Source organism: Ipomoea triloba, chromosome 15, assembly GCF_003576645.1.
Source record: "Ipomoea triloba cultivar NCNSP0323 chromosome 15, ASM357664v1".
In the NCBI taxonomy this organism is placed as follows: domain Eukaryota; kingdom Viridiplantae; phylum Streptophyta; class Magnoliopsida; order Solanales; family Convolvulaceae; genus Ipomoea; species Ipomoea triloba.
Genome location: NC_044930.1, coordinates 9,641,900 through 9,658,277, shown reverse-complemented (window position 1 = coordinate 9,658,277; position 16,378 = coordinate 9,641,900). Strand labels below are relative to the sequence as shown.

General features: G+C 33.6%; 2 protein-coding genes across 8 annotated transcripts; both read right to left on the bottom strand.

The window, feature by feature from the left end:
- Positions 1-247: 247 nt before the first annotated feature.
- LOC116005985 (coiled-coil domain-containing protein SCD2) lies at positions 248-7,581 on the bottom strand. Of its 6 annotated transcripts, none has more exons than XM_031246223.1 (18): positions 7,475-7,562; positions 6,951-7,291; positions 6,089-6,762; positions 5,388-5,463; positions 4,901-4,942; positions 4,715-4,777; positions 4,444-4,493; positions 4,305-4,332; positions 3,502-3,582; positions 3,266-3,376; positions 3,129-3,203; positions 2,874-3,003; positions 2,672-2,790; positions 2,232-2,301; positions 1,854-1,901; positions 1,278-1,318; positions 991-1,117; positions 248-720 (listed from the first exon to the last, which is right to left on the bottom strand). In XM_031246223.1, exons 2-18 carry the CDS (start codon positions 7,257-7,259, stop codon positions 602-604), a joined length of 2,163 nt encoding a protein of 720 aa, XP_031102083.1. In that variant the 5' UTR covers positions 7,260-7,291; positions 7,475-7,562; the 3' UTR covers positions 248-601. The 6 variants fall into 6 exon arrangements, with proteins under 6 accessions (XP_031102083.1, XP_031102086.1, XP_031102082.1 ...); XM_031246222.1 differs by having other exon boundaries at positions 283-720; positions 6,951-7,359; positions 7,475-7,581; XM_031246221.1 differs by having other exon boundaries at positions 283-720; positions 6,951-7,383; positions 7,475-7,554.
- A 2,175-nt stretch (positions 7,582-9,756) lies between these two features.
- Positions 9,757-16,278, bottom strand: LOC116005575 (vesicle-associated protein 2-2-like). 2 transcript variants are annotated; one of them, XR_004094994.1, is made up of 10 exons: positions 15,916-16,278; positions 15,413-15,525; positions 14,976-15,046; positions 14,803-14,884; positions 12,871-12,986; positions 12,582-12,752; positions 12,264-12,392; positions 10,997-11,074; positions 10,122-10,367; positions 9,757-10,016 (listed from the first exon to the last, which is right to left on the bottom strand). XR_004094994.1 is itself a non-coding variant. In XM_031245803.1 (9 exons), exons 2-9 carry the CDS (start codon positions 15,459-15,461, stop codon positions 10,251-10,253), a joined length of 813 nt encoding a protein of 270 aa, XP_031101663.1. In that variant the 5' UTR covers positions 15,462-15,525; positions 15,916-16,278; the 3' UTR covers positions 9,757-10,250. The 2 variants fall into 2 exon arrangements, 1 of the variants encoding a protein (XP_031101663.1); XM_031245803.1 differs by having other exon boundaries at positions 9,757-10,367.
- Positions 16,279-16,378: the final 100 nt, after the last annotated feature.

Sequence of the window (16,378 nt, the reverse complement as noted above, 5' to 3'; positions counted from 1 at the left end):
TACAAGCCGTCAATGAACCAAATGTTGTTTTTGGAGGCAATGAGAAGTATGGATTAATCATTAAAGGCGTCTTGTATATACCGACAAATTATACCATGGACTAAGATTCACCTTACATTGTGAACCTTGGTCCAAAATGACATAATACACATAATATGTTAATTGTAATAAACACATAATTTATTAACTTAAACATAATATTTAACTACAGACACATGTCTCCTGATCCATGGTATAACAATTGATATTGCCTGATACTTGCATTAAATATTGTACAGAGTATTAAACTATAAGTGACTAATTTAAGTCATAGTCATCAATTTACAAATAAATATAAACAATGGCTACAGTTGAACTAATTATTCAAATTGGGCAAATAAATAGTGCAACACTTCTTTCAAACACAAAATTTAAAAACAAAATTGCCCTATTATATTTATTTCTGAAAGAAAGGGAGAACTTAAGTGTTGCAGTATGTATCTAGCTACGAAAGGACTGTTATATGACTCAATAAATAAACCACCCAGCACATGAATGAATGTGCTAAAGATTACACATAAGTTGCAGAAACGAAAGGGGAAAGGGGAAGTTCAACCTAGTCTCAAAAGTCATTATCCTTCAACATTTTGCTGGTAGTCTCAGGATCTATTACTTTGCGAGACGCTTGCCATAACTGCACTTCGATCCCCAGTTTCCTGAGCTCCAAAAGACCGCGCTCCACTGCAAGATGAGAGCAACACAAACATTTCCCTACATTGTCAACCAACTCATGCGAACTAGCTAGAAAGGAGAATACTGAATTGAATTTACGAGCTATGCACACACTATATCCCATAATAAGATATTTATCACATCTCATGTTCAGCTGTAAAGTAATGTGCAAAGATGCAATGCATTTCTGGGTAACCATTTTACGTAAAGCATATGTACTGCAGACTTGTATGCAATTTGCAGATGGAATGCTTGGTTCATATATGTTCAGGGTTTTACCGTTAACTGAATCCTGTGAGTCGAGTGGCTGATCACCTTGGTTGATCCAGAAGTTCAATCGCTCTTCTGTAATATCTTCTTCCAATCCATGGTTCTTTGCCCTTCTCCAAAAGTACAACAGCCAAGCCTACAATAGTAGGCCAAGTAACATATGTGGAGTCAGCCAAAGAAATGTAATGTAGTTTGAAGGGATCTAATGCTTAATTGGATATATTTAAAACCACCCAGAAAAGGTATGACTGAATTTAGATGGTGAGAGCAATGCTACAACTGAATTTTCACTGTACCTGTTTAAAGTGTACATCCTCCGACTCCTCTTCGCTTAACTCTGTATGTAGTAAACAAATGCTCTTAGATTACAAGTAAACATCATTAGACTATAAATTTTCCATGAATCACATGCGTATCAAGAAGCCTGGCAAAGTTATGCATTTTATGAATTTGTTCTATGAGAAATCATATAAAATATTAGAAAAACACTCTTAAATGTATACATTAAAAGAGGTCACTGATGGGTACAAATCAATTTGGTTTTTGAAGAAATGGTTAAAGGTGAGAATTTTTGCTGTGTAAGTTGGCTGTCTATTATGGAAGTGCATAAGAAAATGCAAGATGATTTTTTTGGAGTAAAGCCCCCAAGGTAAGAGAATATATTAAATATCTATTCAGATCATCAGAGAATGATCCTTGATATTCTAATAAACTCATTGGCCAATATTTACTGCCATTGGGTTGCCATGCAAGTAAGCTATCAATCTTACAAAATTGCTTCTGCTTAATCACTGCCACTTGTGGTCATAAGTTGATAGTGTGAGTCCAAAACACTTATCTATATAGCCTTCATAACAAAGAAGATGACTTACGAAATGTCTCTGCAAATTCCTGAGCTTCATTTGGCAGCTTCAAGTCATCTGCAGCAAGACCAAGTCAAACGAGCAACAAACCAAACTTCTGGATTTAAAATTTGGACAATTTCCTCTAAAAGTAAAATGTCAGAAGAAAACTGTCCTTTTTAATTAAATCCTTGAGACACACAGGGAGACTAGGCATGACCATTAAATACTTCCTTCAAGAAATATTTTTCAGCTAGTAGAAAATGATGTGTTTCTTTAATTTAGGAAATGCTTAAAACTTTAACTTATTTAATTTTCTTAAAAGGAAGGACTGGAGCAAAATACTTTCTTAGGTATATTGCATGCATATAAGAAATGATGATTCTTACAGTAGGAATCAAAGCTTACCTGTTGCACTAGACTTTAGGGCACTTGGCCTTCGTTTTTGGGCCATAGAAAGAGTTATTGCTTCCTCAATCTTTTGAAGGGAAAAAAATTAGACTACATTAGAAGTTCAGTTTTCTTATTTATTTGGAATAAATAGCAATAACAATATGGCATTTCATAACACAGGTCCATACTGAAGATAGGTGAAATGCAACGAAGAACCAGAGGCAGAAAATATTTATTTGTAAACATCATTCTTTTACAATTGGTTATCATGAATAACTTTGTATACATCTTTGTTTATTCAACATCTTGCTAAATTGGCCATGAATTGAAGGATTAATAACTATGAAATGTCCACACCATGCATACCATGGTTCATATGAAAAGGATAATCAGCAAGCAAACTATGAAAATGAATTTAAAATAAAGATTCCGTATAAAGAAAGACTTAAGAAAACCTTGAGGGACGCCAATTCTCGAAGACCTCTATCTACTAACAACATGCTCTCAACACATCCTTCTGATGAAAGTTCAACATCCAGCCGGAGTTTTTCCCTTTCATCCGTATCATCATAAACTACAGTTTCAAATGAAAATGAAGACCAGCATAACTTCTCAAGTCCCTGTTCAGCAGCGAATGGGTGGAACAAGCATTATTACCTAATGATTTTTCATCTTTTGCATTCTGTCCTGCTTCCAACACAATTTCAAGTGGAAGAGGGGCAAAGGATGACCAGTATTCATACTTTGCTGCAGCTATATCAGACTGAATACCTGCAATATGTTGCATCTTATATGCAGGAAGAGAAAAATAAAATTTTCTTTTGATTACAGTGCAATTTCCCGGTATGTATTTAACATAACTACAAAAGATCAGGTGAAAATTCAATTAATATGACTATTGCAGTCAATTACCATGATCGACACATAAGCCCCAGTATCGAGCAAGCCAGCACCTCTTGAGAACAATCTCTTCCTAAAGTGTGAAAACTGTGAATCAAATGAGTATGCAAAAGAGTAAGTTTCTCGGGAAAGTCATAAGGAATATGCACCATTTCCTCCTGGGTGAGTATCATTCTTTTCATCATGTTTCGCAAAGATTTGACACTACACTCAGCTTGATTGAGTTTCTCAAAAACAGATGCTGCTTCATCCTTTGCATTCTGAATCATAATATGAAATTGTGATAAAAAAAAAATAGTATGTATTGCACAGACAAGTTAACATTCAGAACAGAATAATCAGTACCATGAAAAGAACAAACATACAATATGGAGGTTCTGAATACCTCAGCCTCTGCTCGAAGGGCGTCAACCTCTTCACATTTTCCACCTCCACCAAAAGATTGTGTTGCAACTTTTAGCGCAGCCTGCCAGATGACTCATGTTCATATACAAGGTTGAAATGCATTTCTACTATATTCTAAAACAAATGAAAATGATTTACAACATTCCATCAGGATTGACCAGTTAAGGAGGAGAAGGCTTCAAGTTTAATAACAGAAGAGAGTAAAACACAACTGTGCTCACTAGACATAGCACTTTCTTTGTAGCAATGCCAAGTAACAAATTGTGAACTTGACAAATGGAATATAATTTAAGTGGGAACACAATTTTATGTGTACTGTATTGAGCTTGATACAATATATCATATACTCCTGAAGTCCTTATCACCCATCCGTCCCCTGTCCCAACTCCACCCACACACACACACAAATCAATAGTAGTAGTAGTAGTACTAGAGTGTAAAAGTTAAAAACACTATTTTAAAGCATCTTGAAAAATTGATTCACCAATTTATGTCACCTAAATTAATGCATTTAGGAGACTAAGATTCAAGTTCTTCAATTTTCATAATAAGGGATTTTAGACATTTATTAAGTAATAAATAACAAAACATTACAGGGTGACTAATGTAACATTGTGACATAGGATATTAGGATTGCATACATAACATCTAAAGTGCATTAGTAACACTGTGACTTGAGCATAAAATATGAAAATATATATATATATATACAAAGGCAACATTCAGATCAACACAGTTGACCAAATGCAGAGCCTGCGAAACAGAATTTAACATCCTACGCACCTCCCTTTGCTGTAGAGCAGCCTCCTTCCTGTGCAATTGAAAAAATAAAAGGATGGGAAAGTGTAGAAAGAATCGGAAATGATTAGATAATAAAGCACTGTAGTTCAGAATGTAAAATTGCTGAGTTTGTATACCTTACCTGCTTAAGAGACGAGCATCTAGTGAAACACCCTCCCCAAGGTTTGCAACCTTGAAAAGGAACCACATAATTATTAATAAGCAATCTAAGCATCCATTATAGAGAAGGAAGAACAAAGCAGGTAACTCAAACACAACAAAAGAACAATGAAATATCAAACTTCAAAAAGACCTAACCGTTTACTATACTTTTATTATGATAAGTGGATATATGCAAGATAAAATAGAAAGATGAGCACTAAAATAAGACAGATAATTGCTTGCAGAGTTACCTGCTTCTCAAGTTGCCTAGACCTGGCTTCAGCTTCCTCAAAACGCTCTTCTGCAAGTCGAAGCTGAAAGGTATATGCCATAAAGTGATGCCAGTGCATGTTATACACTCAAATGCTAGAAAATTTTTCTTATGCCTAAACCAGGTACAGAAGTTTCATATGAAGCGAGAAGCAAATTGCAATTACCTTTTCAAGTAAACTTTCATTTTCCTCATGAAGCAAATCAAGCTGCAGATATCATATATACTATTACTTATATGTAGTAATTTTACTCAAAAACATGACATGCATAATGCAAAGCAGGCGTAAATTACTGGTTACGAAAGTTCATAAGTGGATAACGCATTGTACTCATTTAGTCATTTGTTATATAAGAAAAACTGGCTAGCAGATTGCATGCTGATAAAAGAAAAGGACTAACATATAATCCATCTGTCACTTGAGAGATGTAACAGCTAGCTGAGAAGGAAAGTACCTTTCTTACTTTCTACAATATTCTAGAATGCTTATAAACGAAGCCCCAAATTGAAATAAATAAGCACACATTAATTAAGGACCAAAAAAGTTAATAATAATAATAATAATAATAATAATAATAATAATAATAATAATAATGCTGCATAAATAGTAGCAGGTTGTGGAAACCAATGGAAATTGACTATAATGGTCATACCTCATCTTGTAGAGCAGAAGAAGCTGTTCGAGCAACAGGTTCTTTATGCTTAAAAGTTCCCAAGTCTAGTGATAACCTGATAATTAATCAATTAAATAAAGCATCAATACCAAAACTTTGCAATTGTGAGCTTGACACACATGAGCATCCAGAAACCCAAATATTAGAATGTCGTATTAGCTTGTAAGAGTACTTCAACATAAGGGATAATAGGATTGGATATAAACTCAATACTAATGAAATAAAGATACAGAGTAATAAATAAAATTCTTTTCTTTATAATCATTTATAGAATAAATAGCAGAGTTCATATATGATTCGTAGACAAGTTATGGTAAAATGAACCTACATATGAATACAGTATTGTCGGTTTGATTTTATCAAACATGTTCTCCAATAAAAAAATTCTATTTTTTATGAAATTCTTTTCCCTGAAATCTAGAATATTTGGATAATGCTTAAAAAATGTCTACTTGAAAGTAACGTTTAATATAAAATGAAAAAATAAAAAAAAATAAAAAAAATCTACTCATAATTGAACAACTTCACCTTTTAGGCTATCCATCCAAACCATTGGCTAAAATAGGTTCAAGATCACTTTAAGGTATGGAACCTTGAAAGTTCATCAGCATTAATGCTTCAGATCAAATTATGGAAAAGACATGAACCAAATGGACATGCACAATTACGGTACATGTTACCTTTTATCCTTCCGGCTGTCAGATTGAAGCTCAGGAGTTTGTGAAACACCTGTCCTGAGTGATATAGATACAGATGAAGGTACTAAAGGAACTGCCTTGACTCCTAAATTAGGACGGCTAGTTGATGTAGAACGAGGTTGTTCAACTGTGTTAAGATGAGATGACCGAGCAGATAGAGGCTGCACCGGTTCTACAGAGTTTGTGGATTGTAATGAGCGGGCAGCCTGAGAAGAATAAACTGATGGAGGTTGCTCTACTGAAGAACTCAACTGAGATGACCGAATTGTTGAAGTTGAACGAGCAGGTGAAGGTTGCTCTACTGAAGAACTCAACTGGGATGACCGAATTGTTGAAGTTGAACGAGCAGGTGAATGATGCTCTACTGAACTCAACTGGGATGATCGAGTAGCAGAAGATGAACGAGGTTGGTCTACTGAACTCAGCTGGGATGCTCGAGTAGCAGAAGATGAACGAGGTTGGTCTACTGAGCTCAGCTGGGATGCTCGAGTAGCAGAAGATGAACGAGGTTGGTCTACTGAACTCTGCTGAGATGCCCGTGTAGCAGAAGTTGAGCGAGCAGATGAAGGTTGTTCTAATGAAGAACTAGTTGGAGAGGGTCGCCTCGGTGCTGAACGTACGGCAGATGCAGATTGTTCCATGGATGCACGAACTGTCTAAGAGAAACAACAGAAACCTTTACATGCCATTCTAATACTTAAATGATGTCTTTAAGTGTACCAAAGCAATTAGTATATCTGAACTACATATGATTCTGTTAAATGAATGTGTGCATGTGCTTATGCATGTCTATGAGTAAAAGATACAAATAAGCAAAGAGCATTAGCAATCAGAGGGTTATTACCATTGGAGAGCGATTTCTAGTTGATCTTCCTCCTGCAAGTCCAATGCCAGCCGAAAGATTGGCAGAAGCAGAGTCAAACAAAAGATCATCCTCCTCCTCATCATCATCATCAGCCGTTTGATTCGACATAACCTGCGCAAGCCTCTGAGCAGCGGCTTTCGTGTTCTGCGGTTTTCTTGCATTTGAAGCTGAGCCTGAACGTGTGTGATGAAGAAAAGGAGATGAAGTCCCCGGAGAAGATGGCGCCTCATAATTCGAGGTGTTTTGATTGCTCTTCAGCGGCGCATACCTATGCCTCATCCGATCCATTGCTATGAGATGCTCAGATTGAAGCTCTTCTTCTGTGATTTGGTTTTCCAATAATCAACACACATTCACACAACCAATGCCTCGACTTTCGAATCAATCGCTGTATGATAACTCAAACGAAATCCTTGAAAAGACGAACGAAATGAAAAACGACAAATTCGAAGATTTTACGATTGCATAAACAAAAAAGTACATACTAAAAAGTTAAAGATCACCTGATCAAAACGTGGTCGTTGATTGGAGATTCAATTCTCAAAATGCAGCAGCAATGGCTCCCTGGATTGATATTGGAAATGGAATTACAACAATTCCTACATCCTATGCAATGACGATCCGTGTAAGACTTGTGCACGCACGCACGCAACAACGTTACGTTACGCCAATACCCCACTCACTCGAGTAATATAGTATGCTAATCTTTTATATAACTTTTTTTTTATATATAAAAATTCAAGTTATCTAATACAGTAATTTTTAGTGATGTAATATCACTGTCAACTAAGTGAAATTTACGTGATTATCTCCCTTGTCTTAGATGTCGTTGCATTACTTTTAAATATTTGTATTTCATCTTTTATATTTCATAATCAGTCTTTTTTATGCGTAAAATGAAATATTCAATATTAAAATCATAGTTATATTAAAATAATTGTATTTTTTTAAAATATAAAATAATTGTATATAATTATTTTAAAAAATATAAAATTTATGGTTGTAGAATTTATATTATATTATTAAAATGTATAGTTTTGATAATTTAGATAATTATGATTAATAATTGTTCAAAGTAAGAATTTTAAATATAATAAATAATTAAATATAACTATATATCTACTATCTACTTCTATTTACTATCTACTATAATAATAATCTATAATTATCTATATTTCTATACTATATATAAAAACAAAATCCTCACTTTAAGGATCCCGCCCAAAACAGTCCTACAATATTTAGAATGAGATTATTTCCTATTTTCCTATTCGTTGTATAATTCTACATTACAATTTCTATCATACTACAATTATATCGCAATAAGACTACTATATATAAAAACTAAATCCCCACTCTAAGCTTCCCGCCCAAAACAGTCATACAATATTTAGGATGCAATTATTTCCTATTTTCCTATTCACTGTACAATTCTACATTACAATTCCTATTGCATCACAATTCTACGTTACAATTCCTATCATACTACAATTCTATCATAATAAGGTTGTAACAGTCATACAATATTTAGGATGCGATTATTTCCTATAACTAAATCCTCACTTTAAGCTTCCCCTCCAAAACAGTCATACAATATTTAGGATGCGATTATTTCCTATTTTCCTAATTGAGTAATACTTTTGCACTAATCTTATAATCAAGTAAATGTACATGTTCAATATAATTTTTTTTATAATTTTATCTTTATTTTTATTATCTAAATATATAATAAAAAAATTTATATGTGCATCGCACGGGTAATTGGACAATTATTTGCTCTAATTCAAGTAAGGAAAACATCAGAAAACATAATCGGTCCAACAAATTTTATCAATTGCGCTATATAATATTTGATGTTATAATTTATATAATTGTATATCGATCTAAATATTCTTAAAATATTATAGCAAATCCATTCCGTGCAACGCACGGGCGAAAGTGCTAGTAGTAATAATAAGAGGCAAAGAAAGTTAGGTCTATAATGCATTAAAAATGACGGTCAAAATTTTTCCTTTGAGATTTTCTAATTTATCCTTAATTATATGATTATCCGTTAAATACCGTTAATATTTCGTTAACTTTTAACTTACCCATTAATTTCTTTAAGTAAGGTCTTAGGGTTCGAATATCATCCCATCAAAGTTGGCATAATTGTTAAACATATACTACGAATATGTTAGAGTATATTATTCAAAAAAGTAAATTCCACTTTTAGTCCTCCACTATTGTGGCATTGCCACATTTAGTTATATTCTTTTAATTTTGTCATATTGCATCACTGACTTTGAACAACTTTTACTTTTAGTCATCGACTATTATGGCATTGCTACATTTGGTCCTATTTTTTTAATTGACATATAACAAAGAAAAATCTTTACACATATTATAACTCATATAACAAAGAAAAATCTTTACACATATTGTAACTCATATTTCGAACACATTAAAAAAATCGTAAATATCAATGGATGTAACATCGTAACTCATAGAAATATGAGTTACGATATTTCTAAGGATATTTTTCCTTTGTTATATGTCAATTTAAGGCATCCAATTATGGCAATAATTTTTCAGAGCTCCGTTAATATGTGACGACAGCTGTTTCTTTACTTTAAGAAATGATGCCGTTTTTAGATCATGGTCCACGATATAACAACTGCCCCTCACACACTCATCACTACCGTATTTATCCAAGAATCCAAGTTATGTAAGTAATTATTAAACTGAATTCCGTTGTTTTTACTTTTTAATTTGAATATAAATCACAACATTAAAAATCATATTATTGTGTAAATGAAGAATTTTCATTACCAAAATAACCTAATGTTCTACGGAGTAGTTCATACAATCAATCATCATCAACCCCTAAATATTCTCTTCAAAACCCACGCTGACATCATCAGACAAATTTATCATCACTATTCTCTATTTTGCTCCAATTTCCATTTTGCCACCAAAACCAACGAGTGACTCGGCTTCCAATCCATCCACCACGCAATCAAAACACAGGTAAAAGCCATGCCATGCCATGCCATGCCATTGTATCTGTAAAGCCTCAATATTACCCAACTGAAGGGGACATTTGCTATACAATGCTTATTATAGACAAAAGTGTATTTACAACGGTAAATGTTATAAAGAGTCACTCACTTGGAAATACAGGAAAAAGATATAATGTCACCTCATGTAGACAGGACTTTATGTGGAACTGAACTGGAAGATACCTAGCTACATAGTGATGAAAAGTTCGCTCTAATATAGGCATTGCATTAGCTGCTTCTATAAACGACGTAAAAGGCATCCAATTGTCAAACTAAAGACTGCAACCATCACCACATACATCAAAGGAAATCCAACGTGCACTTTTTTGACAACCTTCTTACTTGTCATTATGGCCTGCCAAAAACACCACCAAGTGGTTAGGGATGAATGAAAAGTTAGATGGCCCGAATGGGTTACAAGAACACTTGCAGTGAGTCGGTGATTGTTCATTTCAAGCAAAGTATCTACCAAGCATGCCCATGTGACAACTTTAGCTAATTACTCTACATAAAATGGGAGGCAAGAATACAATGCCAAACTACAATCAATTAGGAAAGTTGTTTTTGTGTCCCACTGGAGTAAGGAATTGAAATGGGAGAGAAACAAAATGTAAAATGTTTCTTACCAATACTAAATTCTTCTCAGGCAGGTGAGTGGAAGTGATGAATAGTTTAATACTTTAATGCGTATATAAAATTGCAACATGATGTTAGGATTCTATATTAAAAGTAAATGTGAGACTCACTCCAGTTATGACCATTAAAACAAAATTTCAGGGTCCCTAATAGCATATCACGTATTCAGGCAGGATATAGAAAAACATGACTGCAAGTGGCATATGAAACAAAGAAAAAATATTTGATACGGCTTTGGTGACCCAAAGATCATTTCACAGTTCATTCTCAATAATGTAATAATTCCCAACTAGATTGATGCCATGAACTAAAATCAACTATGGCAGAGATATGGATTTATAGAATTACCAATTCTCGTTGTAAACTCTCTCTCTCCCGAGCAATCTCTTTTCTCTCCTCTGTCAGCCTAGCAATGGTTGCTTCAGCCTACACGGAAATATGCATTTATAAATTTTAAAAAATCATACAACAGTAACATGATGAATTATTTCCACATCATTGTTAAATTAGGCAGGAGTTCTAAGCCAAATAAGGCCTTGTAGTATGAAGCTATGAATTCCATACTAAAAAAGTGAATCTGCCATACAAACATACAATTAAATTGGATGTGCAGATGACCTTTAGTACTCTAAAATTGATATATTTTCACTCTTCACTCAACCCATCGTATATTTCTTTTAATATTTATACTTCCATTTATCACTTATCAGTTAAATTATATAATTAATTTAATATTTATATTTATACTTAAGTGTGAAGATTTGAAATGTTATTACTTTACGTCTTTACTGACAAAGCTGGAGATTTGAGCACACTCAAGATTTAAAAAGGAAAATTAGGGATGAAAGTAAAGAGTAAGATAGTGCAGTAGTGAAGTTTATTTCATATTTTATGGAGATTCAATTGAGTTTTTAAATGTTGAAGATAACTTTGATATGCATTGACTTATTTAATTTGATTAATATATTTATTCATTAGAGTAAAAGGAAAAATGATGCCCATTGAGGTGGGTGGCGGGAAGGTAGCAGGTTTGCAAAGGGGTAAGGTGGGTGTGGCTGATAGGTTTACATGTAGGTCAGGGATCCCCAACCCATTGACATCACTGTGACTGATATACCACAAGTGACAGAAGGTTCAAAGTTTTCTAAATACAATCCAAGCCTTTAAAGATAACAAAATTCCACTGAAACAATCCCACTGACATCCGCACTGGCATAGAAAACTCAAATCTTATAGTTATAAAACTAAATCGCCATTAGCCAATGTTCTTGACCAAAAGTGAGGAAAACAAGGTCTTGAACTATATTATCTGGCAAAAAGAGTCCACCAGTAATTAATTAATGACCTTGCAAACATTCAAGCTGGGAAATAAAATATGGGACATCCATAATACTACCAACAGCATTGTTTAGAAAGTGTATTTTAAGAAAAAAAAAAAGTGCTAAGGGAATTTTTTTTTTTTAAAAGAAAAGAATAAGAAGTTAAGAAGCTTTAAATCAATGTCAAAAGCATCCACCTTTATATATTTTAAATATCTTTAGCAGGAATCTATAAGAACCTGTTAAATTGGGGAGAAAAGAAGCACAAAAAATGCAGCTGATAGAAGAGTTCTCACCGCACTTAATTGTAGTTCAAGTTCATTAAGTTTTGACTTCATCACCTCCTTGAAAGATTCCAGCTCTTCGATATCCTTCCTGGATTTACTCTCTAAAAGCTTTGTATCCACCAACTCCTTGCCATTTTCCTGTTTTAACCCCATATTCTTAGCCAGCTGGAAGTAACAGAAAGGAAAGCAATGGTCTAGAAGAATACTGAGAGGCTTCGAGCAGCATAACTAAAGAAGGATTCATAATTGCCCTCTAAAGAAACAAATATAAAATATTGACACAAACATTTGATATCAGTATTTTCTGGACCTAGAAGAATTACTTACTTCTGAAAGTGCACTGAATTTTGCACTGCCAAAGACATCATCAGCAAACACATTTCTTGCTTGATGACTGTGCACTCCATTCATTGGTGACAGTACTGGTGAGTCGGATGGATTGACAAGGATCACCCTCAGTTTGTTCTCTTGCACATATTTGCCATCATCTTTAGCAAACTAAAGATGCAAGAATTGAAAAATAAAAATACATCAACATATAAAGCATCAGGACATTGACAAATACAATATAACAACAACATCATCAATAATAATAATAATAATAATGGCCACTTACCATCTCTGAGGTAATATCCTCTTCTGTAGTCCCCTCAGGGACAGTTGCGCCTTGAACTAAGAACTTGTCCTTGCATATCATATCAGGAGGTGGCTCCCGTTGTGCTTGCATAGTTACTTCATATGCATATACATATTTGTGAAATCCATTAATGAAAGACTAAAGTACAAACATAAATTACTCATTACTTTCTGAATGATTGTGAATTGACATCTGACTATATATAGGGTAAACAGAGATGGTACTATAACCTCAGTGAGGGCATTGGAGCAGTGTGTTAAGCATAAGAGTTGGCAAATATTAACATTTTTTCCCCTTTACAGAGTATATCTCTTGGGCAGATCATAAACTTTTAAGCAATACATTCTTTTTAGGATAAGTCATAATCATTAATACTCTTAACATTAATGAACAATTTGCATTCAATTTAGTTTGGTAATCATAAATGAACTTCTTTCCAGGACAAGTGTTAACTATTAACACACTTAACACTGAGTTAATCTTCAAACTTGTATAAACCTACACATAAACAGAACATTCTAAGTTTTTCTACTAAAGTTTCTTTCCTCACCATAGCACTCCACATATTTCTGAACTGGTGCTAGATCATTTTCCTCAGTACTGGAAGAAGAAATATTAAGCTCAAGACTACTCATCAAAAGAAAAAAAAATAAAAACAAAAAGCAATTATACTAAACTCTAGTTTAAATTTGATAACCAGATCAAAATGTTATAGAAAGGAATAGAGGTATTGAAGTTTTGGTAATTATTAAGTCTCCTTTTTTGATGGCTAGACTAAAAATAAGAATTGAGTTAACAACCCAACAAAAAAAAATTTGTAATTGCCAAGACCAGGAACTCAGCAGAGATAGAAGAGAATGAAGAATCAGAACATAGTTAACAGTAAACAGTTTAGAAATGACATTATAGGTAACTACAATTCCATCTTCCTTTATCAACAATTTCAAGCTCACAAGTCATTTGACTAATTACCTCTACATGCAACTTTCAGAAACACTACAGCTCAATTATAATAATCACAAGAAAGTGAAGAATTATACAAACAATGGGTAATTTATTTTATTTTTTTAAATATTACTGTAGAAAGGCTAATCAAGCGAGTCCTATGAGAAAAGGACTAACTTTTAGCATAAACACTATTAACTTTTATCTTTCTGCCTTAAGCTTATTTAAATTACTTATCTAAACATGTAAACCACTTCACAGCATTTTAAGAGCAAATGTGAAATGCCAGCACATGATCACTGGATATCTGATCAAGCAACCATTAGGATGCTTTTACTAATTTACTTTAAGAGACTATGATGATAATTTATGATATTATCGCCATCATCATCATCATTACAATTATAACAACAACAATAATAATATTACGTAATTGAGGATTGAAGCAGCATGTGGATGTATACAAACTAATGTCAAGTTAGTCTTCTCATCTGCAGGGTCCAACAGTATGCAATATGTATCATATGCACAGTTTACCCTTACCATATCCTGTGTTTCTATGTATTATACTATTATGCAAATAAAGAGAACAGTCACAGAAGTAGTGGGAGCATTTTAGACATCAAAGAATACTAGTAGACACAGCAAACACAATATACTTGAATCAGAATCACCTCTCATAAATTTCATCTTTCTATGTTGTTTAAATGCCAGTCTTATTGAACTCATGATCATAGCAGCATCCTCATTTTCTGAACTAAATTAATTGCATGGTATATTTCCTGTTGAAAATATCTCAGCTAATGTTTCATATCATTTTAAAGGTACTTCTATACTTAAAACTGTAATTGATATAGTGTCATGGTACTCGCACAATAACTTCAATATTTCTATGTGAAAAAGCCAGTTAGCATTTTGTATCGATTACAAGAAAAAGATACTAAGCAGAAGTTGCAGAGAAATTACTCGTAAAATCACAAGATGACTTAGGACTAAGGACCCCCGCATTTGGTCGGACAGAATATTTCTTCGGATTTGTAGTCTTGACCTGTCCAAAATTCAATAAAGATGCTATAACTGAATACATCAAATTCTAAGTTCTAATATTAATCCTTGGTTGAAGAAAAAACACCATTTACCTTAAAAGCAACATCCTTGTCAGACTTATTGGCTAGACGAATAGTGCTTGTACTTTGCTTCCTTGATTCAACTACAGAAGGTAGGAGCCAATTGAAGTACACTAATTCCATGTCATATTCATAGCAAAACTCAAAAACAATTAATGAAGAAGTCAAGAAGTAGGAGGTTACTTAGATTATTCAGAAAATGTAAACTATCTCATATGTGTTTGTGTACTGAATATCCATTAGCAACTCAACACAATCACTACTTTTAAAAAAGAAAATAAACTAATATTCATATGAAAAACCTTCAACCTCATCAGTTCTAACATTGCTAGAACAGATTGTCTAATCTCTTGAACTGCCAGTGTCCAAATAAATGACGTTGTTTGCATAAGTTTGTCAAAAAGGGGAAAAATATATATATAAAACAAAAGACTGGATTGAACGCATACATATGAATTTGACATCCCGAGGTATAATATCCAACAAATCAAAACTCATTGCTCCTTTATTCTCTTTGCATCCAGTGACACCAGTATTAGCAACTGTCCAATATAACTCTTAGCTGCAAAGCAAACCAAGAACTTTTTTAAAGGAAACACTATAATCTACACAACCATTGAAAATAAAAGGAAAAAGCAGTTTTCACTCAGACATGGGAGATAAGACAGATTAAGCAGGCATATGAATTCAACCCAATTTTATTGAATCAAAGGGCAGGAAACAGAAAGTTTTTTAAACGCCTGTAGATATATGGATTCATCTTCTACTGTGTTACTACCTAATTAATGTGCGATCTTTAATGCTATATATTCCTATGATTCAAATACCACATAATCTTGAGATACCGTATATTAAAGCACCGACACACATGAAAGTAGGCATACAAATAATGAAAATGGAATAAATTGAAGTAGGATATAAAACACAGAAATGTGTGCTTAATCTTGAAAACCTCAATGGAAAGACGACGCGTGTGTGAAAGATAGAGAGAGCTAACGGGAACTGGAATCAATAGCGATTGTCAATTGGGAAAGAATCGGATAAAGAGAACTGAATTCAATGCATTCCTTTTCAGAGAGCGATGAAATTAATGCGTGGAATCTTGGCAATTTTTTGAAAGATTAAACGCCAATTCACCGTCGCTTTCAGCGCCAATGCTCACACATGCGATCGATAAACCCTAAGCAATCCATATGTAATTGTGTATATATGAATGTACAGGCGGAGAGAGAGTTCGTTTGGTGATCTGAAACACCGAGAGTGAGACTCTGAAGGCGAGAGAGAGGGAAGTGAAAGCGAGGTTTACTTGTACGTTGAACCGTCGGTTTGATTGATAATTCAATTCAACCGCTACGAGCCTTCGACCGGCGTTTTGTATTCATTTTCTTTTCATCTTTTTTTTTTTTTTTTTTTTA

What these genes read in the sequence shown, in the direction of transcription:
- LOC116005575 (XM_031245803.1), bottom strand. Translation starts at nt 15,461, where the DNA reads ATGAGTTTTGATTTGTTGGATATTATACCTCGGGATGTCAAATTCATA. An exon ending in AGGATATTACCTCAGAGATG is followed by an intron (nt 12,753 to 12,870) that starts GTAAGTGGCCAT and finishes TTGCATCTTTAG; the next exon opens with TTTGCTAAAGATGATGGCAA. An exon ending in TTGAACTACAATTAAGTGCG is followed by an intron (nt 11,075 to 12,263) that starts GTGAGAACTCTT and finishes ATTTCCGTGTAG; the next exon opens with GCTGAAGCAACCATTGCTAG.
- LOC116005985 (XM_031246222.1), bottom strand. Translation starts at nt 7,259, where the DNA reads ATGGATCGGATGAGGCATAGGTATGCGCCGCTGAAGAGCAATCAAAAC. An exon ending in AGGATGTACACTTTAAACAG is followed by an intron (nt 1,118 to 1,277) that starts GTACAGTGAAAA and finishes CTACTATTGTAG; the next exon opens with GCTTGGCTGTTGTACTTTTG. An exon ending in CTCACAGGATTCAGTTAACG is followed by an intron (nt 721 to 990) that starts GTAAAACCCTGA and finishes CTCATCTTGCAG; the next exon opens with TGGAGCGCGGTCTTTTGGAG.